Source organism: Oncorhynchus mykiss, chromosome 9 (genome assembly GCF_057628025.1).
Source record: "Oncorhynchus mykiss isolate SJ-2025 chromosome 9, ASM5762802v1, whole genome shotgun sequence".
In the NCBI taxonomy this organism is placed as follows: domain Eukaryota; kingdom Metazoa; phylum Chordata; class Actinopteri; order Salmoniformes; family Salmonidae; genus Oncorhynchus; species Oncorhynchus mykiss.
Window position 1 is genome coordinate 40,119,471 of NC_143030.1, and position 27,844 is coordinate 40,147,314.

The window sequence follows — 27,844 nt, forward strand, 5'->3', positions numbered from 1 at the left end:
CAAGTGACCAGAAGTGTATGATGAATGGTGAACTGAACAGACTGGCGTCATGTTTTTGCTGTTGCCGCCTCAGGTGTGGATCGACGCGGGAACCCAGATATTCTTCTCTTACGCCATCTGTCTGGGGGCTATGACGTCACTGGGGAGCTACAACAAGTACAAATACAACTGCTACAGGTGAGTTTCGTTGTCATGGGGATGGGGGACGGCTGTAGTAGTAGTGAGATCAACTCGTGCCAAAGGCGGTTGGTTAAGAAAAAAAATGGGAACTTCGGTTCCGTCTGTGTAAATTAACATCCTCCATGACATATGTGTGACATAGGGACTGTTTGCTGCTGGGAGGCCTGAACAGCGGTACCAGTTTTGTGTCTGGCTTCGCAATATTTTCCGTCCTGGGATTCATGGCACAAGAGCAAGGGGTGGACATTGCCGATGTGGCAGAGTCAGGTACGAGGGTCAAAGGTCAACAGTGAACATAGCAGTGATGGTGGGCACTGCTGAAACGGCAATGAACGACAATGCTGAAATGTAGAGGTATCGGCAACTGCATACTCCTTGAATAAAGGCCTGAAAGAAAGAGACGTGTTGCTTTTTATATGATGTGTTTTCCACAGTGAATTTGGCCCTGGTTGAGTGTTGTGCCATGTGTCTGAGCTACTGATGAACCATGTAAAGCTGGGTTAAATAAAGAGCCACTCTAATCAACCATACTTATAATTACAGCTGTACTCTACCATCCACAGCCACCTGGGCTCAAAGGCACCAGGTGGGCCAATGTTCCACTCTAGGGTTTAAAATCTATTTATAGTATTAGTGTTAAAAAAAAAAATTAAATCATGCCATTCTATATAATTACATTTTATAAGATGTAATGATATAGAATGGCACGATAAAAAAAAAAGAAAGATCAATATTATCAATAGATTAAGTGTGGCAAGTGTGGATTTATTGAATTAGACATTGTCTAGAGGAGTTGCTGTAATGTGCAGTAAGCCAAAATAAGACAATCTTGGGCATTCTTTTCCAATAAAATTGGTAATTGTTATAATTTGTGTTATAACGACCAGTGCTCACCACCAGTGAAATAGTTGTTGAAAACAAATGTGCTAAGTATTGTAACGTAACTGTATGTTAAGTACTTTACTGTAATGAGCTGTGGATCCCTGGACTCTAGCTAGCCCAGCATGATATTATATTCCACGTGGATTTCGAAGGAGATGCATCATCTTTAAGCATGACCGCTCTGTTCAGTTCAGTGTTGCTAAACAACAACCTGGTTTAGAGAGAACCTGTTTCCATGTACTGCTCCTTTAATTATTACGGATAGAGAATTCTATTGTACTGTGGCTGTTATAGCTATGTTTATGTCAATTGGAATGAAAGAAAATAAATGGTAGATCAATGTGTTTTTAAATGCTACAATTCATGCATATTTATTGGAAAATGATTGAAAAAGAACTTAGAAAATAGGTCATATTTGCAAAAAGGTTACACTAAATGTAAATTGTTGTTGATAACAGTAAATAATAATTTTACGAATCTGTGCAAAAGTTCATAATGTTATTCTGCCTGGATGGACTTGGCAAGATTTAATGATAGTTTATTGAGTTGAGTTTTCTGTCATTTTGTATATGTTCAAGTGCCCTTGAAATCCTGTTGAATTAGCTTTTGAGCAAACCTCTACCTGCTTTGACAATATTTGTTTAGCTTGTAAACTAATGCAGGATGCTAGAGTCACACACAGCATATGATCAGTAGCAGATACCTAATGGATAGTTCCTCCACCTACCAATCCAGTCCTTACATAAGACAAACATAAAGCATACAGAAAGGTTTATCACTTAGTCTCTTCCAGTACTGTAAATGTAACATTACCATTTGAATGTGTTTAGTTTAACGTTTTTACCCTCCTCATACCGTCCAAGCTCAAATTAGATGGGTTGGTTCATTCTCTTCTCTGTCTCTCCCCCCTGCCCTCTCTTCACACCTCTAGGTCCTGGCCTGGCCTTCATTGCTTACCCTAAGGCTGTGTCCATGATGCCCATGCCCACGTTCTGGGCCATCCTATTCTTCATCATGCTTCTGCTACTAGGCCTCGACAGTCAGGTCAGTGCTAAAGCAATAACTAGTATACATTTCTATTGGTAACAGTACTTGGTACATGTCTCTAGTTTCAATGACCCTGTAACAATATATATCCACACTGTACTTACACTATGTAGTTAGTGTATCTACACTATGCCTATGTAGTTACAATGTAAATATGTAGGTAGTAGGGACACATACACATGAACAAAAATATAAAGGCAACAAGCAACAATTTCAAAGATTTTACTGAGTTACAGTTCATAAAGGGAAAACAGTTGAGAACTCTGGACATTACAGTGAACTTATAATAAGATACAAAATCCAGACAAGAAAAGCAACCCAGGGTGGAAAACAGTTCAACCATGTCAAAACAGTTGTTACATCTTGAAGGCTTGAACGTAAATAGTAAATTGTTTTTGTAGAAGTTTGTGAACCAGTAATAAATTAATTTCTGGGAATAATTGAATAGATAGAACCAAACAGTTTAGTGTCATAGCTTTCTCTTGGGGTGTCCATTTCAGCCCGAGATGTTGACTAAGACGAACGGAGGCGAGGCCAGGGAGGCATCAGTGGGGTTCTCTCACTATCACATTTCCTGCTTTCAAGTGTAATTTTACTTTCTGCTAACTCGGTCCTCCTCGTGGCCAATGACATCTCAGCCAAACACCAAATACTTATGCTTCAAGTATGGTTATTTCCATTGGCAAGCAGATCAGTGGGAGAGTGAGTGGGCATAATTCTTGACCACACATTTTACGCAGATTAGTGGTGCTGAATACAGTATTGTTTCATGGCTCTTATGTGCATGCCATAGTTATGAGGAGAGGGCTTGTTAAAGGATGTGGAGAGAAAAATGCTGGAGAAAAAAATGCTTAACTAAATAACAAGGTTTACTCCAGATACATTTCCACGACAACAACAGCACTGCCCATCAATTATTCAGCCAATGGCATTATAACTGGATAAGCCCGAAATGGAAAGGGTTTCCGTGAAGAATAGATAGATAGAGAGAGAGCCTGTTGTTTTGCATGAAATAGCCAATTGGCTGGCCCAGCCAGTGTTCCCAAGAGGAGCCTTGCATAAAATGTCTCATTATTGCACAACAGAGACAGCAGTGATTCTTGAGTGGAATCAGTGATTTGAGGAAAAAGAAGTCCATGTATGGAGGCAAACTTAGCCTTTTTGTTCAACTTTCAACAGACCACTGAGAAGTGAAATTGGTCCCACATTTCAGGCATTCTTCCATATCTGGAACTTGTGTACATGCTCATACAGTATGTGCTCGATTGACAGTTTATTAGGTACACCCATCTAGTACCGGGTTGGACTCCACTTTGCCTACAGAACAGAGAACAGCCTGAATTCTTCAGGGCATGGAAACGTTACTCAATTGGTGTCAAGGGACCAAACCTGTGCCAGGAAAACATTCCCCACACCATTACACCACCAGCCTGTACCATTGACACCAGGCAGGATGGGGCCATGGACTCTGGACTCCTCTGCCATCAGCATGATGCAACCAGGATTTGTTGAACCAGGCAATGTTTTTCCACTCCTCAATTGTCCACTGTAGTTGCAGCTTCTTTTTCTAGCTGATGGGAGTGGAACCCGGTGTGGTCGTCTGCTGCAATAGCCCATCCGTGACAAGGACTGATGAGTTGTGCGTTCTTTAAAAATATATATTTTTTTACCTTTATTTAACTAGGCAAGTCAGTTAAGAACAAATACTTATTTACAATGATGGCCTAGGAACAGTGGGTTAAGTGCCTGTTCAGGGGCAGAACAACAGATTTGTACCTTGTCAGGTCAGGGATTTGAACTTGCAACCTTTCAGTTACTAGTCCAACACGCTAACCACTAGGCTACCCTTCCGCAGAGTTGATGTTCTGCACACCACTGTTGTACTGCGCTATTATTTGCCTGTTTTTGTTCCACTTGCACAATTCTAGCAATTCTCATTTGACCTCTCATCAACAAGCTGTTTTCGCCCACAGGACTGCCGCTGACTGGATGTTTTTTGTTTGACGCACCATTGTCAGTAAACCCTAGACACTGTCGTGCGTGAAAAGCCCAGGAGACCGGCCATTTCTGAGATACTGGAACCAGCGTGCCAGGCATCGATGATGATACCATGCTTAAAGTTGCCCATTCTAATGTTCAATCGAACAGTAACTGAATGCCTGTCTGCCTGCTTTATATAGAAAGCCCCAGTCCTGTGACTCACTGTCTGTAGAAGTGATCAATTTTCGTGAACGGGGTGGTGTACCTAATAAACTGGCCAACTGAGTGTAGGCTGTTACTTTATAATGTATTTAGCATTCATGTTTGTGCAATAAGGCCTTAAAGCAATATCAATTATAATGGTAATGGCCATCAGCGTTCTGGTAGGACACTATGGTTAATGGCTTTCTTTATGTCTCCCCAGTTTGTGGAAGTGGAAGGACAGATCACCTCCCTGGTGGATCTGTATCCATCCGTCCTAAGGATTGGTTACCGCCGTGAGATCTTTATAGCTGTGATGTGTTGCATAAGCTATCTTCTGGGACTCACCATGGTAACGAAAGTAAGTACACTAACAGCACTCCAGTGTAACTTTATGCACTACATGTTGTTCTTACCTTACAATTATTGTATTACAACTTTACATACTATAATTTCTGGGACCATTGTAATGAAAGTAAGTTCACCTACAGCAACAGGTCCATAATTATTGTCACCCTTGATAAAGATGAACAAAAACTACTGTATAAAATAAATAATTCAAATACTGAGTTATATTGTATGCTAAAAAAAATGGGCAAATAATATTATTATACACTAATACAATTGCTCAGAGAAAGAGATTTTGTTTACGTAATAAAGCAATTATATTAGTGTCGTTTTCCTAGCAGCTGCTAGATTATTGAAAACAAGGGTGCCAATTATTTTGAACCCTATCTTTTTTTGATTTTTTTGACTTACCTGTTGAACAAAATCTCTTTCTCTGAGCAATTGTATTAGTATAAATTCCTATTATTTTCCAATTTTATTGAGCATACTGTACAATTTAGCTCAATATTTGTATTATTTATTACCATATTTTTTGCTCGTCTTTATCAAGGGTGACAATAATAATGAACCTGACAGTATATAAAAGACCTTGAGATTCTATCATTGTAATTCAGGTTAGCGTACAAAATAGATAACACAGGACTTTTTCCCACATGCTTTGCCGTTGTCACACTTTTGCAACCAACCTGTGTGTTTCGCATCATAAATGGAACAATTTGGAATGTAATTTCCCAGTTAGCAGTTAACTTTACTTCAATGACATCTCATCACCTGTTGAACTCTCCTTTCATTGGCCCAGTGCCCGCATTCTTATGTATCAACCCCTTTTTCCTATCCACGTCCAACCCCATCTCTCTCTGTCTTTCAGGAAACTAACTTTTGCTATCTGCTTTCTTTTCAGGGTGGCATGTATGTGTTTCAGCTCTTTGATTACTATGCAGCCAGTGGTGTGTGCCTTTTGTGGGTTGCATTCTTTGAATGTATTGCCATAGCCTGGATTTATGGTAAGTTTGTACCTTTTTTTGCCAAATAAAGTGTTTAGCCTACATTTAGGAACGAACATTAGGAGTCTGTTTTTAAAGGGGAAAACAGCAACAACGCATGAGTTATGACCTCGCTTGGAGTACACAATATCCTTGCTGTTCCTTTTCACGCTTATCGTAAAACACTTGAATTGGCTTCCACATATGTCCCAGTGTTAAGGTTTTTTTCCGTCGTAAGAGAGGAGGACCAAATGCAGCGTGGTTATCTTGATACATCTTTAATAAAGATAATAACGAACAATACAAAAACACTAAACACACCACATAAATACCCATGTCACACCCTGGCCTGACCAAAATAATAAAGAAAACACAAAATACTAAGGCCAGGGCGTGACAGTTTGGCGTCTGTACCGGTGGCGGGTCTGGCGCGGGACGTGGACCTCACTCCAACACAGTCTTAGTCCGCTTACTCCGCGACCTTAGATTGGAGACCCTTGCCGCCGACCTTGGCCTAGTAACCCAAACAAAGGACCCCACTGGACTGAGGGGCAGCTCCGGACTGAAGGACAGCTCGGGACTGAGGGACAGCTCGGGACTGAGGGGTAGCTCGGGACTGAGGGGTAGCTCGGGACTGAGAGGAAGCTCGGGACTGAGAGGAAGCTCGGGACTGAGAGGAAGCTCAGGCAGGTTGATGGCTCTGGCAGATCCTGGCTGACTGGTGGTTCTGGCAGATTCTGGCTGACTGACGGCTTTGGCAGATCCTGGCTGACTGGCGGATCCTGGCTGAATGGAGGATCCTGGCTGAATGGCGGCTCTGGCGGATCCTGGCAGACTGGCGGCTCTGGCGGATCCTGGCTGACTGGCGGATCCTGGCAGACTGATGGATCTGGCGGATCCTGGCTGACTGACGGCTCTGGCAGATCCTGGTTGACTGGCGGATCCTGGCTGAATGGCGGATCCTGGCTGAATGGCGGTTCTGGCGGATCCTGGCAGACTGGCGGCTCTGGCAGACTGGCGGCTCTGGCGGATCCTGGCTGACTGGCGGATACTGGCAGAATGGCGGATCCTGGCAGACTGGCGGATCCTGGCAGACTGGGGTCTCTGGCGGATCCTGGCAGACTGGCGGCTCTGGCGGATCCTGGCAGACTGGCGGCTCTGGCGGATCCTGACAGCCTTGCGAATCCTGGCAGACTGGCGGATCCTGGCAGACTGGCGGATCCTGGCAGACTGGCGGATCCTGGCAGACTGGCGGATCCTGGCTGACTGGCTGCTCTGGATGCTCCATGCTGACTGGCGGCTCTGGCTGCTCCATGCAGACTGGCGGCTCTGGCGGCTCCATCCAGACTGGCGGCTCTGGCGGACTGGCGGATCCTGGCAGACTGGCGGATCCTGGCTGACTGGCTGCTCTGGATGCTCCATGCTGACTGGCGGCTCTGGCTGCTCCATGCAGACTGGCGGCTCTGGCGGCTCCATGCAGACTGGCGGCTCTGGCGGCTCCATGCAGACTGGCGGCTCTGGCGGCTCCATACAGACTGGCGGCTCTGGCGGCTCCATGCAGACTGGCAGCTCTGGCGGTTCCATGCAGACTGGCAGCTCTGGCGGCTCCATGCAGACTGGCAGCTCTGGCGGCTCCTTGCAGACTGGCAGTTCTGGCGGCTCCTTGCAGACTGGCAGCTCTGGCGGCTCCTTGCAGACTGGCAGCTTATGCGGCTTCTTGCAGACTGGCAGCTCTGGCGGCTCCTTGCAGACTCGCAGCTCTGGCGGCTCCTTGCAGACTGGCAGCTCTGGTGGCTCCTTGCAGACTGGCAGCTCTGGCGGCTCCTTGCAGACTGGCAGCTCCTTGCAGACTGACAGCTCTGGCAGCGCTGAACAGGCGGGAGACTCCGGCAGCGCTGGAGAGGAGGAAGGCTCTGGCAGCGCTGGAGAGGCGGGAGACTCCGGCAGCGCTGGAGAAGAGGAAGGCTCTGGCAGCGCTGGACAGGCGAGGCGCACTGTAGGCGTGGTTCGTGATGCTGGCACTGGTGGTACTGGGTCTAGGACACGCACAGGAAGCCTGGTGCGGGGAGCTGCCACCGGAGGGCTGGTGCGTGGAGGTGGTACTCGATAGACCAGACCGTGCAGGCGCACTGGAGCTCTTGAGCACCGAGCCTGCCCAACCTTACCTGGTTGAATGCTCCCGGTCGCCCTGCCAGTGCCCGCACTGGGCTATGCAGGCGAACCGGGGACACCGTGCGCAAGGTTGGTGCCATGTAAGCTGGCCCAAGGAGACGCACTGGAGACCAGATGCGTAGAGCCAGCTTCATGACACTTGGCTCGATGCCCACTCTAGCCCAGCCGATACGAGGAGCTGGTATGTACCACACCGGGCTATGCACCCGCACTGGAGACACCGTGCACTCCACAGCATAACACGGTGCCTGCCCGGTCTCTCTAGCCCCCCGGTAAGCACAGGAAGTTGGCGCAGGTCTCCTACCTGGCTTTGCCATACTCCCTGTGTGCCACCCCCCCCACCCCCCCAACACATTTTTGGGGCTGACTCTCGGGCTTCCTTGCCAACCGTGTTCCCTCGTATCGCCGGCTCCTCTCTCTGGCTGCCTCTGCTCTCCTAAGTGCCTCCACCTGTTCCCATGGGAGGCGATCTTTTCCAGCCAGGATCTCCTCCCAAGTGTAACAACCCTTGCCGTCCAAAACGTCCTCCCATTTCCATTCCTCCTTGCGCTGCTCCTGCTGCCGCTGCCTGTCACCACGCCGCTTGGTCCTGTTGTAGTTGGGTGATTCTGTTAAGGTTTTCTTCCGTCGTAAGGGAGGAGGACCAAAATGCAGCGTGGTTATCTTGATACATCTTTAATAACGTGAAAAACCGAAACAGCCCTATCTGGTGCAAATAAACACAGAGACAGGAACAATCACCCACGAAACACTCAAAGAATATGGCTGCCTAAGTATGGTTCCCAATCAGAGACAACGATAAACACCTGCCTCTGATTGAGAACCACTCCAGGCAACCATAGACTTTCCTAGACTACTATACTACACCACAATCCCATAACCTAAAAAAAAAACCTAGATAAAACACACCACATAAATACCCATGTCACACCCTGGCCTGACCAAAATAATAAAGAAAACACAAAATACTAAGGCCAGGGCGTGACACCCATTGGTTTCTATGGACTTCTATTGAAGACAAATTAAGAACTATGCCACCTTTATAATGAAGAGGTGAACAGGAACACAGCAACCCACATGCCTTTTCTAGAGGTGTTGTTAGTAGCGATGTCATGGACGTTGCTGTTATTAAGAGAGCAAGCATGCTGGTTTTGTAAATAATTGTTTTGTAACGGTTAACAGTAAACTAAAGAGAGATTGTTCATGCCATATGATTTCATGGAACAACTAATAGGTAGATGAGGGTGTTTATAGAGGTTATGATGGCGTCACACCCGTAGCTCTTCTCATGGTCTAGAGATGGATACTGATTCTGTATATAGTTGATAGTGAGATGTCACCCTGTTTTACCTTGAGAAAATGCACAGGTCTTGTATGATGGTTAACTTTACTGTATAGGAGACTAGGAGTGTGTCTCTAACAACAAGTATGTTCTTCTGTATTGTTGACAGGTGCTGATAATTTCTATGATGCAATTGAAGACATGATTGGCTACCGACCTAACCCGTGGATGAAATGGAGCTGGACATTTATCACTCCCGTCCTCTGTGCGGTGAGTATTCAACAGCCCAACACTGTTACTGTGTGTTCAACAGCCTTCCACTGTTACAAAGTGTTAAACAGCCCAACACTGTTGTGCTGTGGTTTTGAAAACATGAGAAACCTCTTGGATCAGAGTGAAGATGTACTGTGAAATAAGTGATCATGTCCTAAACCATTTTTTTTGTTGTTCCCAGGGTTGCTTTATCTTCTCTTTGGTGAAGTACAAGCCCCTGACCTATAACAAGGTGTATGAGTACCCAGACTGGTCTATTGGCCTGGGCTGGTCTCTGGCCCTCGCCTCCATGATCTGCATCCCCATGGTAATGGTCATCAAGATCCTCCAGTCCGACGGACCACTTATAGAGGTACGCAGACACAAAAAAATTATGCTAGATAGCTCCTAGTTGTATGAATACAAAAACTGCCTGAAAGGGAGTGCAGCATTGTGGTAATGGCATGCAGTATGCAATTGCATAACTTGTATTATATTGCACACATGATATAAGCCGTCTACATGATGCAGTATACCATGTAATGTGATTTTATGGCATGGTACAAGGACTTCTACAAAGTGGCTTTTTATCGTTGCATTATTTTCATGTCATGTGGGTCATTTGACATTCTCCTCTACACCCCACAGAGGATTAAGGCAGTGGCGGCCCCAGTAAAGGGAGGTGCGAGTTCTCGCCCCAAAGAGTACAGCATGAAGGGCAGCGAGCTTACCCAGGCTCTGAACCCCAATGGGGACAACATCCTGATCAAGCCCACCCACACCATTGTAGAAACAATGATGTGAGCACTCTCTGTGAGAGGAAATACTGATTGGCGTGCTGTCTACGTTATTATCATTTATTTGCTAACTTTGATAGTGGTAGAACCAGGTTTACATTGTTCTATATATCTGCACTAGGAATATTCTGGTTTGGTTTCTATGATGATGATTAAGAGAGTTTTATATATATATATATATATATATATATATATATACACACACACTGTATATATTGCTGTTGGGTTGTTTTTTATCTTGGTAATTTTTTATCATATTGTTGTTGTTACCGTTTTTGTTGGCGATGTCAGTTTGGGCAGCATTTTGACATAGAACAACATGTTCTATGTTAACTACCTTTCTGTTGATTGTGGAACATTTTCACTCAACAAAAATACAGTAAACTGAATGTGTAACTAATTGTGTAACATGTTAGGTAGCAAACTATTAAGATAATATCCTTACGTTATTGTGGCAGTATCCTTGTCTGAGGTCATTTGCAATCTGCTATCGACGCCATTTGTTGTGAGATGCAACTGAATGAACCTTCTTTGCGCAAGCGGCGGACGCCAGCCACTCACACCTGCTGGTAGAGTAGCCATCTGTACCACCTAGGCTGAACAAGCGTTGGGCCATTAACCAAAAGGTCGTTGGCTCGAATCCCTGAGCTGACTAAGTGAAAAATCTCTCGGCGTGCCCTTAAGCAAGGCACTTAACTCTAATTGCTCCAGTAAGGCGCTCTGGATAAGACCTAAATGACTCAAATATAAATGTAACATGCTGTGTAGATAAAGTAGTTCATAGGTAAGTCCTTATGGCCAAATACTGCACAAAATGTTCCCGGAAGGATAATGTGTTCCTAGGAGGGAGGTGAGGAAGTGAAGGAGAAAAGAGAAGAAGCATTTTAAGAGTATTTGTACATTGCCTAAGACCGTCACAGTCAGTTCCGGTGCATTTATTGAAACCTCTTTTTGCTCTTCATACGTTGAGTTTCACCGATATTTTAGTGATCTGTTACGAAAATTGTCACAAGAACCTGCAGTTTCATTTGCAACATTCATTTCAAAAGAAACACGATATAGCTTCACACCTTTGTGATGTTGTTCATATCTATCCGTTCAAACATGAGCATTATACTCTCACTCACTTGCTATAAATATAAAATATAAAATAAAGGTGGAACATTGCCATGCAACATTCTGTCTCTCTATGACTAAACCTGCGATAGTTGTGAGAACCATAATTTAATTAGAGCCCAAAAAATGTACATTGACAAAATGATTTAAAGAATGTTTTGAAATAATAGTTATTTCTCCAGTGATCTCATTTTAATAGCAGTAACGGTCAGTAAATAACTGTATCAAACAACATTTCCATCAGACTCAATTGTATTTTAGTATTTTACTTGTTTGTGAATCACGTATGCCTTTTTGTATTAACCATTTTATACTGTACAGCATATGAACACTGTCACTGATGACCTATTTCTTCTGAATACAGTCAACAATTCACATTTAATGTTATGACCCTGAATGAAATTTGTAGTGTGCAATTTTCATCAAATAAAATGGCCTTTCCCACTCAAATTATTTCAGTTTTAAAACATATGTAAAAACACTAAACATGATATGAGACCAACATACATTTGAACGTCTAAAGTGAAAGTGAGATTCCTTAACCCAAAGCACGTACATGAACATCCACAGTACGTACAGTGCTTGGTCAACCAAATTCCTTGTCCAGAAAAAAATGTAATACCTGTTGGAAAACCAAGTGTATTTTTTTGTCTAACATCCATCCTCCTTTGAGATGCACCTTGTACCATCTCTTCCTGGATTGAAAATAAACATTTTTTCTTTACATGTCTTGGAGTGAATTATTAATTTGTTCTGTGAGAGCATTTAAGGGCCTACTGCCCTGCTTCTTCCTCATAAAGACAGCTACAGTCAGTATACCCCCCCCCCCCCAAAAAAAAAAAATACTATAGTATATTATGGTATACCATAGTATTCACTGTAGTGTTTTTGCGGACTTTACTATAGACTAATGTTTGCAAAAACACTACAGTGAATACTGTAGTATTCACTGTAGAAGTTATAGTTAACTATAGTATAAATATTGTAGTAAAATAAAACTAAAATATACTATTGTAATTAATGTGGTGTTTTTGCAGATTGTAGTACACTGTAATATATACTGTAGTGTCTTTGCTGAATACAGTATACTGTAGTATTTACTGTAGTGTTTTTGCAGAATGCAGTATATTGTGGTATTTACTGTAGTGTTTTTGCTAACATTAATGCAGTATTTACTATTGCTTTTTGTTTTTATTACCTTTGACATAGAAGCGGAGGCTTTCTCCTTGAGGAAACTAAAATAGCACATTTTCCATAACCTGTAGGTAGGTAGGACTGGGAAGAATATCGATAGTTAAAGAGCTTCTGCTCTTTTGAATAACATGTACGGGTCTATACTTACCATGCATACCCACTTATGGGTGGCCAAATTTGGATATGGGCGAGGGGAATGGGCAGGGTTAATGAAATACTGTAGTATTTACAATAGTTAAAAATTGTAGTGTTTTTGGACATTACTGCAGTATTTACTATAGTATTCTACAGTATACTACAAAATTATACAGTAAGTACTACACATGATCGAGGGATAGTGCGTAGTATAGTATTCTACAGTGTACCACAATTTGATAGTAATGTAGTATTATATGGTAAACTGTAATATATTTTCATGTGACTACACACATTCACTTCCAACATGATACAAGGTATTTTCTACATTCATCCTTATTCATAATATACCCAATATTTACATATCGACTGTGACTTAAAACAAGTGCATTAAAATAAGGAGGCTTAAATAACCACACAATAAAAGTGTAGCTTGTGTAATTATCTAAATAATGTTGGTGTGAATAGTAGACTAATACTTAATTTTAGCAATCACAGAGTGAATAAAATACTATTGCCCATAATGCTGACACCCAAATGTGAAAAAACTGTATTCACACACCCAATCAAAATGACAACTCACAGACCACTTACGCCAGGCCACAACAGTAAAATGGACTCATGGGCTATAGGATGTGGCAACTCTGACCATACATTTCTCTCCGAGTTAGTTAAAGCTGCAATATGTAACTTTTGGGGCGACCCAACCAAATTCACATAGAAATGTGTTATAGATATCATTCTCATTGAAAGCAAGTCTAAGAAGCGATAGATCTGTTCTATGTCCACTATTTCTATGCTTCCCGTCCTTAAGTATGGGTTTTCCATCTTTTACTTTTAACAGCTTCAAACAATATTTTTGGTTATGGAAAATATATTTCACAGTGGTTTAGATGGTACAATGACTCAACACTATGCTTGCTTGTTTTGTCACAAACTGAAATTTTACTTCCAACAGATTAGAAACAGAGATGCTGTGCCTCCATTAGATTAATCCATGGAGTGTTAGCCAAAGTGGACATTAAGCGTCACCTTAAAAAGGTATAAGGTGACACCTTGGTATGGCAGACAGAGACATTGAACAGTTGAGAAGCCCCTCTGGTGTTGGGGAAAACTCAGACCCTGTCACCATCGCAGGAACATGTGCGTTTAGTGGAATTTGTTCAGTGCACTATGCACATGTGATGAGTTACCTTGAGTAATCTAATACCTGATTAATAGGAAGGAATATAGTATCACTGCTCATCTTCCCGTCACCTATATTATCAATACTGTTTTGTTGAGCAAGTGCTGCCTCAATGAATCACAATACAACTTGCACTCCACCCCTCAAAATAGCCAATTATAATTATTTGAGCTTGAATCTTCCTTTGCCCCCTTGCTTCGGCCTTACATTGACACAGGGGTGTCAAAGATAGTCTTTTCAATCCGTCCCACAGGTAGTTAGTTAAAAAAAACATACCTAGTAGAAGTGATAACAGACCTATTGTATAGTCTCTTTACTCTATCCAGCTTGCTAAAAGTCATCAAAATGAAATCAAGAATGTCAGGGCGCATCAAAAATGTTGAAATCGATGGATAGAAGACTAACTTTTAACAGCGAGGAAATATAATATAATACATTAGTTTGACAAACCTGCATTGACATTTCTGGTAAATGATCTTAGGTGTCCCTTCTAGGCAGGTGAAAACCATGTTGAGACCTCACCCACAAAGACGTGATGGTCACATCTACAGAGAAGTGAGGGTGGCGGGACTGAGACCATTGTAGATTTATGGCCAGCTTGTTATCTGGGATCAAGAGTGTTAGGGGAGGCTGGCCAAATCTGTCTGGAGCAAGGTCTTTCTTGGTAGAAATATGCATGAAATCATGATTTAACCAAATGTTTCAGGACATGTTCTTTCTGCAAACCTTCCTTTGCTTAATGTCCAAAGGTAGACTGGGCAAAGATAAATGGCTATCATAGAAGAATTCAAGAAAGAAAAAAAAACACTCCATTCCTCAGATCCTTATTTTTCATAACAAGCAGGAAATACATCTCACTAAAGAATCCAATAACATCTTACAAACCAATTTCCTTCAGCCCCCCCCACTACTTAAATAGCTATGCTTGGATGCAGCTGGGGGACAATGTAAACAGAAGAACTGTACAGAAAACAGTGCACTAAGTCACATCTTACATACAAAACCACACATGCAGAATGTCAGTTCAAATAAAAACAATAGAACCAAAAACAGGTATCTGTATCAAATGTATGACAGTTTGAGAGCAACATAAAAACATTCTTAAAACATGGTTCCTCTCGGAGGATTAAAAAGCCGTGAGTTAAGTCCTGAACGGGACAGCATGACTCGCATCTCTTCCCCAGACATTACATGACATGAAACAAATCGTATTTCCACTGAGGCAACTTGGTAAGCAGGCCAGGGCGAGACGTGTTGCGTAAGAGCTTTATAAAAACATCATGTTATGATAAAATAGGAACAGCTCTGGAGAAGGTTCTGTCTGACTGAGCAGGACAGAGACGGCAATTGTTCAGCAGAGAAAAGCTTTACAATTCCCCCTTGTGAACAATGCAAGCTTTCTATGGGTGGGACATTAAATCCTATAGCTACATGTTTATGCTTACTATTATGGGAGGGAGAGACAGCCATAGAAGCTGGGGAAAATACTCTCTAATCAAAGTCCATACCCTATGGAGTGTTGAGGGCTAAAACTCAACAGATACATTAAAATGGGTTCAAATGAAATCATTCATCATCTCAACTGAAAGGTATTTCGTTCCACATTTGTCAGGGGATGTGATTCACTTATGAGGGTTTTTGTAGAGAAACCACTGTACACCTGAGAGTTGATACTGTACACCTGAGAGTTGATACTGTATTGTAAGTACCTCTGGTGTAATGCCTTCTGAAACATGTTTGCATAGGACTAGGGCCACAAGGTTTTTCTAGTCAGGAAAATATATGCTCACAAGATATGCTGATATTGAGGGTAGAATGTTAAAGAGGTGTAGGAGAAAAGTGAGCTCCCGGAACATAATCAGAATACTATGTTCTAATGACAAGGAACACTCCTTTAGAGTGTGAAACACAGCTTTTCAAAACAAAGAATGTGGCATTATCACCATTAGTTGTACAATATATTTAAACATTGAGTGATAAAGCCCGTCAATTCCAGTACATGGATCTGATTTAGGTGACCGACTAGTGCATACAAGCAAAAACGGTGAGTGGTTTGGTTTCAGAAATAGTGAACTTGATTAGGTAAAACCATTGACAAGAACCTTGAAACAAAAACGCTGATGCCAAAAAGTAATGAATGACAAATGCCTGCTCAGTCTACCCAGTAGCTAATAACATGGTGTGAGAAATGTAACAAGAGAAAGAAACCTTCGGCAACAATGAAAGTGTGATAAAAAAAGGCCTTGGTAAGGATTTGTCCTCACGTGACTACCATCAAAATTGGACCCAAATCAATTTTCACAAACACTTTAGACTTTAGGACAGAGTGTGGGGTATCTAAAATAGAAATGTCTGCAATACTTGGCAAGTAACAGTGAACGCCAGCTTAGCATTCTACCTATTTCTGTGGCGCTAACAGTGAGGGGAGCTGGCTGGCCAGGTCGGGCCAGGCTGAAGGGAAGGAAAGGGCAGCCAGCCAAGACATGGCTAAAATAATAGTCCAGCACAGCATGCCTGGACTCCTCCAACACCCACATGTGCGCACGTTCGTGTGTCAAATGTGTGTGTACGTGCAACTCCACCATTCCCCTGCAAGAGGTCACAGAGGGTCACAATTGCACACATTTCACTTTTCTTTTTGTTGAACAAAAACAAAAAACACTGTGGTGGTGCTGTATCCCGAACACACCTTCTCTGAGAGGGAAGTGTGTGTTTGTTTCTCTGGGATTTCTGTAGAGTTGAGCAGGCTGAGTCAGAAGCTGTTACGTAACTACATGTGGTTCTGCCTGAACAGCCCCAGAAGCCTGACTGAGCCTTCTCTGCTCTAGATCACATGAATACACTGACTAACATTGGTCACGGCAAATGTATGTGTGTGGGAGTGTGAATTAGTGACTGAATGTGTGTTTATTCACATACACATGTATTCTCACATCTGAATGTGATTCTGTGTGTATGTACAAGAGATATAACAAAACAAAACCAGTGTGTGAGACGTGCAGTGCCTACATGTCACATGGTATAATGTGTAACACCATTTGAACGTGCTATTATCCATTACCTCCCCCTTGGACCTTTGTCACAGGGCGATACTATTGGTCCTATAATGTAGGAAGCTTAACAGGGAGTCAGAAGGGTCCTCGCAGTCCTGAGGTGGCCCCTTATCTGCCTGTGCCAGGGAGTTTCTGCTGATGACCAGGTCCAAGCTGTCTCCTGCTTCAGTGATGAGAGAAACAGTCAGGAAGCAGTCAAAGTCTCTGGTCCTCGCTCTGTTCACCTGGGACAGGAGCATTCAGTTCAACATAACAAAAACACAAGGTATTAATAGCAAATTAATTCAAAATGTTAGTTGAACAAATATGTGTACCTGCAGAATGCGGTCATAGGGTTTCAACCCGGCCTGGTTGGCAGGACCATCTGGTCGGATCATGTTGACGTAGATGCCTTTCTCTAGGAAGCCATCTGATACACTGAAGCCAAAGTCTCCACAGTCTGGGTCCTTCCTCAGGGTCACCTATAGAACAGACAGTAAGGCACATTCACTTGATCCGTGTAAGTTGCCAAGCTCTCCGTTGGGTCCGGGAACAGTGCGGGGTGTAAATTGACTTAAACTCTGAGCGTAATGGCGCTGACCCCAAAGGCCTAGCTCTCTGTAACCCTCTTAGTGAGCACAACGCCTCCTCCATTGGAAAATAATGGCTTGCTCGGCGCAATGCCATTCTTGCGGAGGTCATGGGAATTGGGCTTTACAGGTCACATATTGCCACAGGCTAAGTGAGTTATGATATGGTTTAGCAATGTAAATTATGCAGATTAGGTATGGAACTGCATCCAATCAAGTTGGCTGTCAGAGGAAATTATACCAATATCAAAAATCATTCAATTACAGGAACTTGGTAGCATCTTAATTGGGGAGGACGGGCTTGGGGTAATGGCTGGAGCGGAATTGATGGACTGGCATCAAATACAGCAAACACATAGTGTCCTTGTGTCTGATGCCATTCCATTCCAGCAATTATCATGAGCCGTCCTCCCCTCAGCAGCCTCCAGTGTTTTCAATCTGCAATTCATGTTTGTTTTTAAGGGCGTGGTTAGATTCAGTTACTAAGTGCTTGTGCCCGTATTCAACCCCACTTCCTAAACCAACAGTACACTGCAGCACAATAGAACAGACTGTACTGTACATGCAGTAGGGTCATGGCAGGTGGCGAGGGGACAATACATTTCACAACACCAGGAGCTAGTGCACTACATTATAATGAGCAGGTTCAGTGTTATGTTGGTTATCTATTATCCCACACACTGCAAGTCCTGACTGGCCTGGCATTCACTGAGTCCAGTTACACTCCAGTGATGGGCAGGGTAGCCTGCAGTTCAGTTAGTGAAGGGTGGCTTCAGTTGGCTTCAGTTCAGTTCAGGGTGGCTTCAGTTCAGTTAGGCTCAGGGTAAGATATTAATTGAACCCAACAGGCATGTTCTCCCTGTGCCATATTATACAACGGGTGGTTCTAATCCTGAAGGCTGATTGGTTAAAACCGCATTCCAGCCGGTGTCTATTCCACAAGTTACCACTAGCTAAATCTATGATGTTAAAATGCCTATTTACTCTGTTCCATCTGACTGCGCAATCCACCGTCTCATCAGCTCAGCCAGGTAATTTATATCTCCACTATAAAAAGCATCTAGACGTTATCTCGCATTTCTTTTAGACTAACATTTCGTTTTCAGCAGCAGAGATTTGTATAAACCTTGCTGTCTGTCTCTCCGACATCTGCAGCGTTGTTTGAATATTCAAATTTGATCTCCAGCTGTCCCATAGTAATGAAAGTGTCGGGAGTCGGGATGAGACAGGCTGCGTTTCTCAGCCAGTTGAAATCATGAATCAGCTGGCATCATATTTATGGATATAAACAAAGAAATATCAATTGAAAAATGAAGTGCAGCTACTTTTCAGTCTTTCCAGCTTCTGTTTAAAGTTAATGTGTTAGCTGTATTGTTGGCTAGCTCCTCTGAACAACTGTGTCCTGACGAGAGAGCACATTTTCTAAGCCAGGCGAAATCGCGCCTCATTACCTCATTGTTATGGACGTATCGAAATAAATGTCACTAGAAAACAGATTAAACAAATGCAGCTACTGTTATAATTCTGGCTGCACTATTTGACGTGATTAAGTTAGCCGTAGTTGGCTAGCTAGAAAGAAAGTGATAAGAATGTTGCCAGCCAGTATGGCAATGGAACATTTAGAACGAACGACTGGGTCGTGTCCATAGATACAGAACAAAAAGCCTGAACGACTGAGTCGCGTCTCTAGCAACCGAACTGATAGAAAGAACAACCAGCCGTCTTGGGGAGCAATCCTAGATGTGTGTCGGGACTATATATGGTGGAAGGATGAAAAAGTATGAATAAATTCATCAAAATAACGTTTATGAAAGTATGTCAATCATTATGTGAATTTGTTGGTAACCAGTATTAGGACAGAGAGTGATAATGCCCTCGAAGCCGGTGTTTGGAGGATATATGTGCACGGTTTTGACTTTGTTTCAGGCTTAACAACACCTGTTACAAACACCAGCTTCAAGGGCATTATCACTTACAGTGCCTTGCGAAAGTATTCGGCCCCCTTGAACTTTGCGACCTTTTGCCACATTTCAGGCTTCAAACATAAAGATATAAAACTGTATTTTTTTGTGAAGAATCAACAACAAGTGGGACACAATCATGAAGTGGAACGACATTTATTGGATATTTCAAACTTTTTTAACAAATCAAAAACTGAAAAATTGGGCGTGCAAAATTATTCAGCCCCCTTAAGTTAATACTTTGTAGCGCCACCTTTTGCTGCGATTACAGCTGTAAGTCGCTTGGGGTATGTCTCTATCAGTTTTGCACATCGAGAGACTGACATTTTTTCCCATTCCTCCTTGCAAAACAGCTCGAGCTCAGTGAGGTTGGATGGAGAGCATTTGTGAACAGCAGTTTTCAGTTCTTTCCACAGATTCTCGATTGGATTCAGGTCTGGACTTTGACTTGGCCATTCTAACACCTGGATATGTTTATTTTTGAACCATTCCATTGTAGATTTTGCTTTATGTTTTGGATCATTGTCTTGTTGGAAGACAAATCTCCATCCCAGTCTCAGGTCTTTTGCAGACTCGATCAGGTTTTCTTCCAGAATGGTCCTTTATTTGGCTCCATCCATCTTCCCATCAATTTTAACCATCTTCCCTGTCCCTGCTGAAGAAAAGCAGGCCCAAACCATGATGCTGCCACCACCATGTTTGACAGTGGGGATGGTGTGTTCAGCTGTGTTGCTTTTAACGCCAAACATAACGTTTTGCATTGTTGCCAAAAAGTTCAATTTTGGTTTCATCTGACCAGAGCACCTTCTTCCACATGTTTGGTGTGTCTCCCAGGTGGCTTGTGGCAAACTTTAAACAACACTTTTTATGGATATCTTTAAGAAATGTCTTTCTTCTTGCCACTCTTCCATAAAGGCCAGATTTGTGCAATATACGACTGATTGTTGTCCTATGGACAGAGTCTCCCACCTCAGCTGTAGATCTCTGCAGTTCATCCAGAGTGATCATGGGCCTCTTGGCTGCATCTCTGATCAGTCTTCTCCTTATCTGAGCTGAAAGTTTAGAGGGACGGCCAGGTCTTGGTAGATTTTCAGTGGTCTGATACTCCTTCCATTTCAATATTATCGCTTGCACAGTGCTCCTTGGGATGTTTAAAGCTTGGGAAATCTTTTTGTATCCAAATCCGGCTTTAAACTTCTTCACAACAGTAACTCGGACCTGCCTGGTGTGTTCCTTGTTCTTCATGATGCTCTCTGCGCTTTTAACGGACCTCTGAGACTATCACAGTGCAGGTGCATTTATACGGAGACTTGATTACACACAGGTGGATTGTAATTTATCATCATTAGTCATTTAGGTCAACATTGGATCATTCAGAGATCCTCACTGAACTTCTGGAGAGAGTTTGCTGCACTGAAAGTAAAGGGGCTGAATAATTTTGCACGCCCAATTTTTCAGTTTTTGATTTGTTAAAAAAGTTTGAAATATCCAATAAATGTCGTTCCACTTCATGATTGTGTCCCACTTGTTGTTGATTCTTCACAAAAAAAAATACAGTTTTATATCTTTATGTTTGAAGCCTGAAATCTGGCAAAAGGTCGCAAAGTTCAAGGGGGCCGAATACTTTCGCAAGGCACTGTAAGTGTAGAGCAGGGTCAGGCTACAGTTCACTGATCAATAGCTTTACAGGGTTGTCTGCATACTCAGTCGATTATATGTTAGCTATTCATGCTATAAGCATGGATTGGATTGGAAATCAACCACATCATTCCCCACGGACCAGGATTGATATCAGTTCGCATTTCAAGTCAGTAAATTCATGAAGTGGACTGAAAATCCAATAATTTGTCAGACCATGAATAGGAACTGAATTGAGATGCCCCCTACCACCCTGCTATGCACCTTCAGCAGTTCCAGGGCTGTAGGGGAAGTGGTCTCCTGGGTCTCTCCTCTCCCTCTGGGGGGTGTGTCCCTGGTCCTGTTGGACCTCTGCAGGTTGCCTTTGGTTTTAGGCTCGTCATGGATGGGACCCCTCTTCACAGGACTGATTCTGCTCTTTAGCACTTCCTGGGACGCCAGATACAGGCTAAGAGTGCTGCCTGTCATGGACGCCTGGGAGAAAACAAAATGATGGGCATGTGAAGGAAATAGCTTAATATATTGCACGCACGTACCTATGCCCACACAGCTTGACTGAATAGAAAAAGTGGCAGCAGGTGTCTGGACTGTCTAGACAATCAGACTTTTGTATTGCTTCATTTAGTAGCAGATTGAAACAGATGGGAGGGAGATGTAGCCTACCTCCAGCTCCCTGAGTATCTCTGATTGGCCGCAGGTCTCTAGGTCCTGCAGGGCCTGGGACCAGAAGGTGTCCTCCTGGTTCAGGGTGCCATGGCAACAAGGGGGACTGGCGTATCTATGACAACGCAGTAACCAGAACATGAGAGGAGCCTTGCTGTTCTGGGACTGGGGATGCCTGCTTCTGGTTTGAAACGGGTGTGGCCTGCAAAGCAGTGGGGGTAATGCAGGCATTGCACTGCATAGCGGAGAGGTCCTTTAAAAACCTTTCAGGCCTCAGGGAGGGCAAGCGTTAACTCTCTCACTATCACAGTAGAAGGCGCAAAACAGTGTATTCCATTAGAACAGACAGAGCCTTCATGCAGATGGTTAATAGTTTAAAAGTTAGGCCACACAAAAATTCTTCAAGAGTTGACAATTTGTGGCAGTGAAGGTCACAAGTTGAGAAAAAAATCTAGTGAAGAGTCAAGAGTGAGGCAACAGACAATGAACAGGTGTGTGTCTGTTTGGGCCTTTGGGTGCTTTAGAGGGACAGGTTTGGTGAAGACAGAAGCAACACAGAAAAAAAATGTGTTTATGTGAAACACCAGGAACCTCACGGGCAGTTAGTAAAGCAGATTAGAGAGAGAATACCTGAGAAAGAGAGAAAAAGCACAGATAGATGAAGCACGACAACATGGATGAATGAAACAACTGTGGAGATTTCGAGAAAAATTGCATATTTCTTGGATTCACTTTACAAATTGATAGCTGATAGATAGTTGATAGATACATATTGACTTTTAGACTAAACCAAACTTGTTTATGTTGCTCATTGCTTACATTCATCAATGGAGGCATACAGAAGGCATACTTGAAGATGAAAAGGAAAAAATAACAGCATTGAAAGCCACAAAATGAAACAATGTTTGATGTAAAAATGTGATACGTATTACACTTACTTAACACATAGTTTTCTTAAAATGTCTTAAAGCATTGTTGGTTAAGGGCTTGTAAGTAAGCATTTCACTGTAATGTGAATTGTATTCGGCACATGTGACATAAAATTTTAAATGATAAAATCCATGTGCCATGTCCAGATCTGCATGTGCTAAAACCTCTTGAAACTAGGGGGCACTATTTTCATTTTTGGAAAAATAACGTTCCCAAAGTAAATGGGCTATTTTGTCAGGACAAGATGCTAGAATATGCATATAATTGACAGCTTAGGATAGAAACACTAAAGTTTCCAAAACTGTAAATATTGTCTGTGAGTATAACAGAACTGATATTGCAGGGAAAAGCCTGAGGAAAATCCAATCTGGAAGGGACTCTTATTTAGAAAGCTCTGCGTTCCTATGCATCCCTATGTGTCCCTATTGAGCAGTGAATGAGATATCAACAAGATTCCTTTTTCTATGGCTTCCCTAATGTGTCTAGTGTCATAATACATAGTTTGAGGCTTTTATTTTGAAAAATGAGCCTGAACGAGAACATTGCGTCAGTGGTCAGCTGGAGGCTCTCAGAGTGTTTTGTGCATAAAAGAAAAATGCGGCCATTGTTTCTCTCTTTCCTACTAAGAAGCCATCTGTCCCGGTTGATATACACTGCTCAAAAAAATAAAGGGAACACTTAAACAACACAATGTAACTCCAAGTCAATCACACTTCTGTGAAATCAAACTGTCCACTTAGGAAGCAACACTGATTGACAACACATTTCACATGCTGTTGTGCAAATGGAATAGACAACAGGTGGAAATTATAGGCAATTAGCAAGACACCCCCAATAAAGGAGTGGTTCTGCAGGTGATAACCACAGACCACTTCTCAGTTCCTATGCTTCCTGGCTGATGTTTTGGTCACTTTTGAATGCTGGCGGTGCTTTCACTCTAGTGGTAGCATGAGACGGAGTCTACAACCCACACAAGTGGCTCAGGTAGTGCAGCTCATCCAGGATGGCACATCAATGCGAGCTGTGGCAAGAAGGTTTGCTGTGTCTGTCAGCGTAGTGTCCAGAGCATGGAGGCGCTACCAGGAGACAGGCCAGTACATCAGGAGACGTGGAGGAGGCCGTAGGAGGGCAACAACCCAGCAGCAGGACCGCTACCTCCGCCTTTGTGCAAGGAGGAGCACTGCCAGAGCCCTGCAAAATGACCTCCAGCAGGCCACAAATGTGCATGTGTCTGCTCAAACGGTCAGAAACAGACTCCATGAGGGTGGTATGAGGGCCCGATGTCCACAGGTGGGGGTTGTGTTTACAGCCCAACACCGTGCAGGACGTTTGGCATTTGCCAGAGAACACCAAGATTGGCAAATTCGCCACTGGCGCCCTGTGCTCTTCACAGATGAAAGCAGGTTCACACTGAGCACACGACAGAGTCTGGAGACGCTGTGTAGAACGTTCTGCTGCCTGCAACATCCTCCAGCATGACCGGTTTGGCGGTGGGTCAGTCATGGTGTGAGGTGTTATTTCTTTGCTCGCCAGAGGTAGCCTGACTGCCATTAGGTACCGAGATGAGATCCTCAGACCCCTTGTGAGACCATATGCTGGTGCGGTTGGCCCTGGGTTCCTCCTAATGCAAGACAATGCTAGACCTCATGTGGCTGGAGTGTGTCAGCAGTTCCTGCAAGAGGAAGGCATTGATGCTATGGACTGGCCCGCCCGTTCCCCAGACCTGAATCCAATTGAGCACATCTGGGACATCATGTCTCGCTCCATCCACCAACGCCACATTGCACCACAGACTGTCCAGGAGTTGACGGATGCTTTAGTCCAGCTCTGGGAAGAGATCCCTCAGGAGACCATCCGCCACCTCATCAGGAGCATGCCCAGGCGTTGTAGGGAGGTCATACAGGCACATGGAGGCCACACACACTACTGAGCCTCATTTTGACTTGTTTTAAGGACATTACATCAAAGTTGCATCAGCCTGTAGTGTGGTTTTCCACTTTAATTTTGAGTGTGACTCCAAATCCAGACCTCCATGGGTTGCTAAATTTGATTTCCATTGATAATTTTTGTGTGATTTTGTTGTCAGCACATGCAACTATGTAAAGAAAAAAGTATTTAATAAGAATATTTCATTCATTCAGATCTAGGTGTTATTTTAGTGTTCACTTTATTTTTTTGAGCAGTGTATTATCGAATAGATATTTGAAAAACACCTTGAGGATTGATTATAAAAAACGTCATGTTTCTGTCGATATTATGGATCTAATTTGGAATATTTTTCGGCGTTGTCGTGACCGCAGTTTCCGGTGGATTTCTCAACCAAATGTGAAGTTCAAACGGAGGTGTTTCGGCTATAAAAAAAATCTTTATGGGACAAAATGAACATTTGCTGTCTAACTGGGAGTCTCGTGAGTGAAAACATCCGAAGCTCATCAAAGGTAAACGATTTCATTTGATTGCTTTTCTGATTTTCGTGACCAAGCTGCCTGCTGCTAGCTAGGCATAATGCTATGCTAGGCTATCGGTAAACTTACACAAATGCTTGTTTTGCTTTGGCTGTAAAGCATAATTTCAAAATCTGAGATGACAGGGTGATTAACAAAAGGCTACACTGTGTTTCAATATATTTCACTTGTGATTTCATGAATATGAATATTTTCTAGTAATATTTTTTGTCCGTTGCGTTATGCTAATTAGTGTCAGTTGAAGACAATTCTCCCGGATCCGGGAGAGGGAGTTCCAAGATTAAGAGCAGGATAAAGCACAAACAGACTAGAAACCTGCTAATCCTTTGTTCTCGCCTGAAGTAGGCGCTCACCCAGCAGCCTTATCCCAGTCATCCTCATCGTATCTCCCATCGTAGAGTTGGGAGTGGTGGGTAAGGGCGGTAAGGCCAGTGGAGGTGAGGTGAGTCCTGGTCGGTTTGGTGCGTCTCCACTCGTTAGGCTGGAAGGTCAAATCTGCACCTCTGTGGAGATACGTTCCTGAACACAAAGGACAAAAGCAACCATAAATAAACATGTCAACATTCTACCCACTCCTAACAACTGATTTCAGGACAGTCATGTGAGAATAGCAATCATCTAAAGTGGCCTAAGCTGGTTGTCTAAACTGGTAATGACTGTGCGGCTGTGTTCTGTCCTCACCTTGGCTGCCGTAGCCAGTGTCGATGCCGGAACCGTCCCAGGAGCTCATGGCAGAGTACACGCTGGGCCCGGTGGCAGAGTACACCCCTGAGTGTTTACTGGTCTTCTGGTAGTCAATCAGCTCATCCTCTGTGTCGCTCGGGAATCCTGCCTGCTCCGACATCTGCTGCCCATCCGATTCTACATGGAACAGAGAGAGAATGGAGAGTCAAGAGAGAATCATAACTCAACGTAATGTAATGTATTTATGTCAATGAAACTCTTCTAACAAATACAAGGCTCAGCATGCCCTTCCATGCATACTTTTTTTTAAGCATCTTGATTAACAAACTTAACAACAGTAGTACATACCGTCTTGGCGTTTCTTGATCTTAAGGGTGACAGTCTCTCCGGCCATTTGGAGTAGATGGATGGCCTCACTCAGGGGTTTCCCCTTCAGACTCACACAGTTGATGGCCAGGACACGGTCCCCTATATGGATGGCACCAGTCCTATAGAAGACAAAATGAAGACAAAAGACAAAATTAATACAAAATGACAGACTACAAATTTCCTTCAAAGGAAGACGGGTATCATGAGACAACAGATATACATATCAATCATATTACAAACATTAGATAAGATAAGTGAACAAGAAGGTAATTGGTTGTTCAAACGACCTAAAATAGAGGACGGGAATATCAGCTCAAATGACATGCTGTAACACCCTTAAACAAGTGTATGAACTTGTATGAACTTTCCCCCCCACTAAGGGTGGGGGAAAAACGCTGCAGCTAAGCAGTCACTACTTCACAGCTCTGTTCTCTTAACTGAAGCACATAACTTACAGGTTTGGAACCAGGCTTGGTCTGTGAGAGGTTTTGCTGAGAAAGCGACTTCCTGCTATCCTGTGGAAACCTTAGCTGTGACGTGAATTGAGTATATAGAATGCTTATTCATAGTATGGATATAGTTAGTATGCCAGAAGTTCCCGGATGTCGTACTAAATTTGCCAAAATATGAAGTTTACACACAAAGGACACTATATTCGTACTTTAGGGCCCATAATGCAATTCTTCTGGAAATGGCTTCACATTGTTTTCAGATTTGAAGAAAATGGCGGAAAATATGCGCCGCCGAAGTACAACGAGAGCGGATACAAATTCATTGCTTTGGCTAATTACAACAAATGTTAAGAAAATGTTGAGCAATGTAATAAATTACTTTTCAAATAAATTACCTTACACGTTATGTTGGCTGACAAATTGTTAGCTACGCTGTCCTTAAGAACCACATAGCATATCAATACAGCAGTATGTACCGATATGTTAGCTAGCTACCTAACGTTAGTTGGCTACTTACACGTCAAACTTGCCAGTATATTAACTACAGGTTAACTACCCAACGTTTATTGACTTGATCATTCCCGTCATTCTTAGCTTAGCTAAAGGGTATAGTCATTGTGCGTTCTCAATGGACATTCGGGTGCTTTCAAAAATTCACTTTCAGAGCACTTTCGTCTGAGTGTACCAGAGCACAGAATAATGAGCTCAACACCCGTTGAATATGGCAGACATAATTCAATTGTTGCCAACAGCACAGTTACAGTCGCCAACGCTATGGATGACATGAAAACTGCCTAACCAGCTCTGCTAGGGAACGTAAAATGGTCAGAGTGTTCTCTCATGTGTCTGGAAGTAGCTAGCAAGCTAGCCAACGTTAGCTTGGGTGCTTGACTGCCGTTGTAAGGTCAGAATGCTCAAATCAACCCTACTCCCGAGCGTCCAGTATGCGCTCCGAGAGCAAAACGCTCTGAATTTACTCTGGCACTCCAGATTGAATTTAAGAACACATCCGACCAGACAGCTATTGTTTATTGACATATTTTACACTGTGTGGCTTTGAGGGTGTGGCAAAAATCACAATTCGTAGCATCCTTATTTCAATCATAAATCACAACCATAATAGTAGAGTCGAGGTGCATCTCAATAGTCCAACCTTCGACTATCTATACTGACATTAAAGAATTGTACAGAAAATCCAGACAGAAAACAGATCCCGGGCAGGCCTCCTCCATATTGCTTTCACCTACAGCCTGTCTATACATACAGTACAGATGAAGCAGAGGAGACAAGGAAAGGCTTTTGACA

The 27,844-nt window shown here is 43.1% G+C and overlaps 2 protein-coding genes across 6 annotated transcripts in view; one reads left to right on the top strand and one right to left on the bottom strand.

The window, feature by feature from the left end:
* Positions 1–11,964, top strand: part of LOC110531953 (sodium- and chloride-dependent taurine transporter) — a 24,354-nt gene extending 12,390 nt beyond the window's left edge. For 2 of the 4 annotated variants that reach the window (XR_016483260.1, XR_016483261.1), the window contains exons 7-14: positions 74–177; positions 323–447; positions 1,994–2,106; positions 4,083–4,651; positions 5,540–5,642; positions 9,245–9,345; positions 9,530–9,700; positions 9,976–11,964. Coding sequence is in view for 2 of the 4 variants with exons in the window: in XM_021615500.3 (XP_021471175.1) it covers positions 74–177; positions 323–447; positions 1,994–2,106; positions 4,514–4,651; positions 5,540–5,642; positions 9,245–9,345; positions 9,530–9,700; positions 9,976–10,131 (1,011 nt within the window). In the remaining 2 variants the exon portion in view is untranslated. The remainder of the gene's footprint in view (positions 1–73; positions 178–322; positions 448–1,993; positions 2,107–4,082; positions 4,652–5,539; positions 5,643–9,244; positions 9,346–9,529; positions 9,701–9,975) is intronic. The other 2 variants (XM_021615500.3, XM_036987842.2) reach the window with 1 other exon arrangement.
* The window catches only part of LOC110531951 (glutamate receptor-interacting protein 2), a 74,874-nt gene continuing 58,520 nt past the window's right edge, over positions 11,491–27,844 (bottom strand). For both annotated transcript variants that reach the window (XM_021615495.3, XM_021615497.3), the window contains exons 18-24: positions 26,067–26,206; positions 25,716–25,895; positions 25,388–25,553; positions 21,640–21,754; positions 21,241–21,450; positions 17,123–17,269; positions 11,491–17,032 (exon numbers count right to left, since the gene is read on the bottom strand). In XM_021615495.3, the coding sequence (XP_021471170.1) occupies positions 16,835–17,032; positions 17,123–17,269; positions 21,241–21,450; positions 21,640–21,754; positions 25,388–25,553; positions 25,716–25,895; positions 26,067–26,206 (1,156 nt within the window). In that variant the 3' untranslated portion in view covers positions 11,491–16,834. The remainder of the gene's footprint in view (positions 17,033–17,122; positions 17,270–21,240; positions 21,451–21,639; positions 21,755–25,387; positions 25,554–25,715; positions 25,896–26,066; positions 26,207–27,844) is intronic.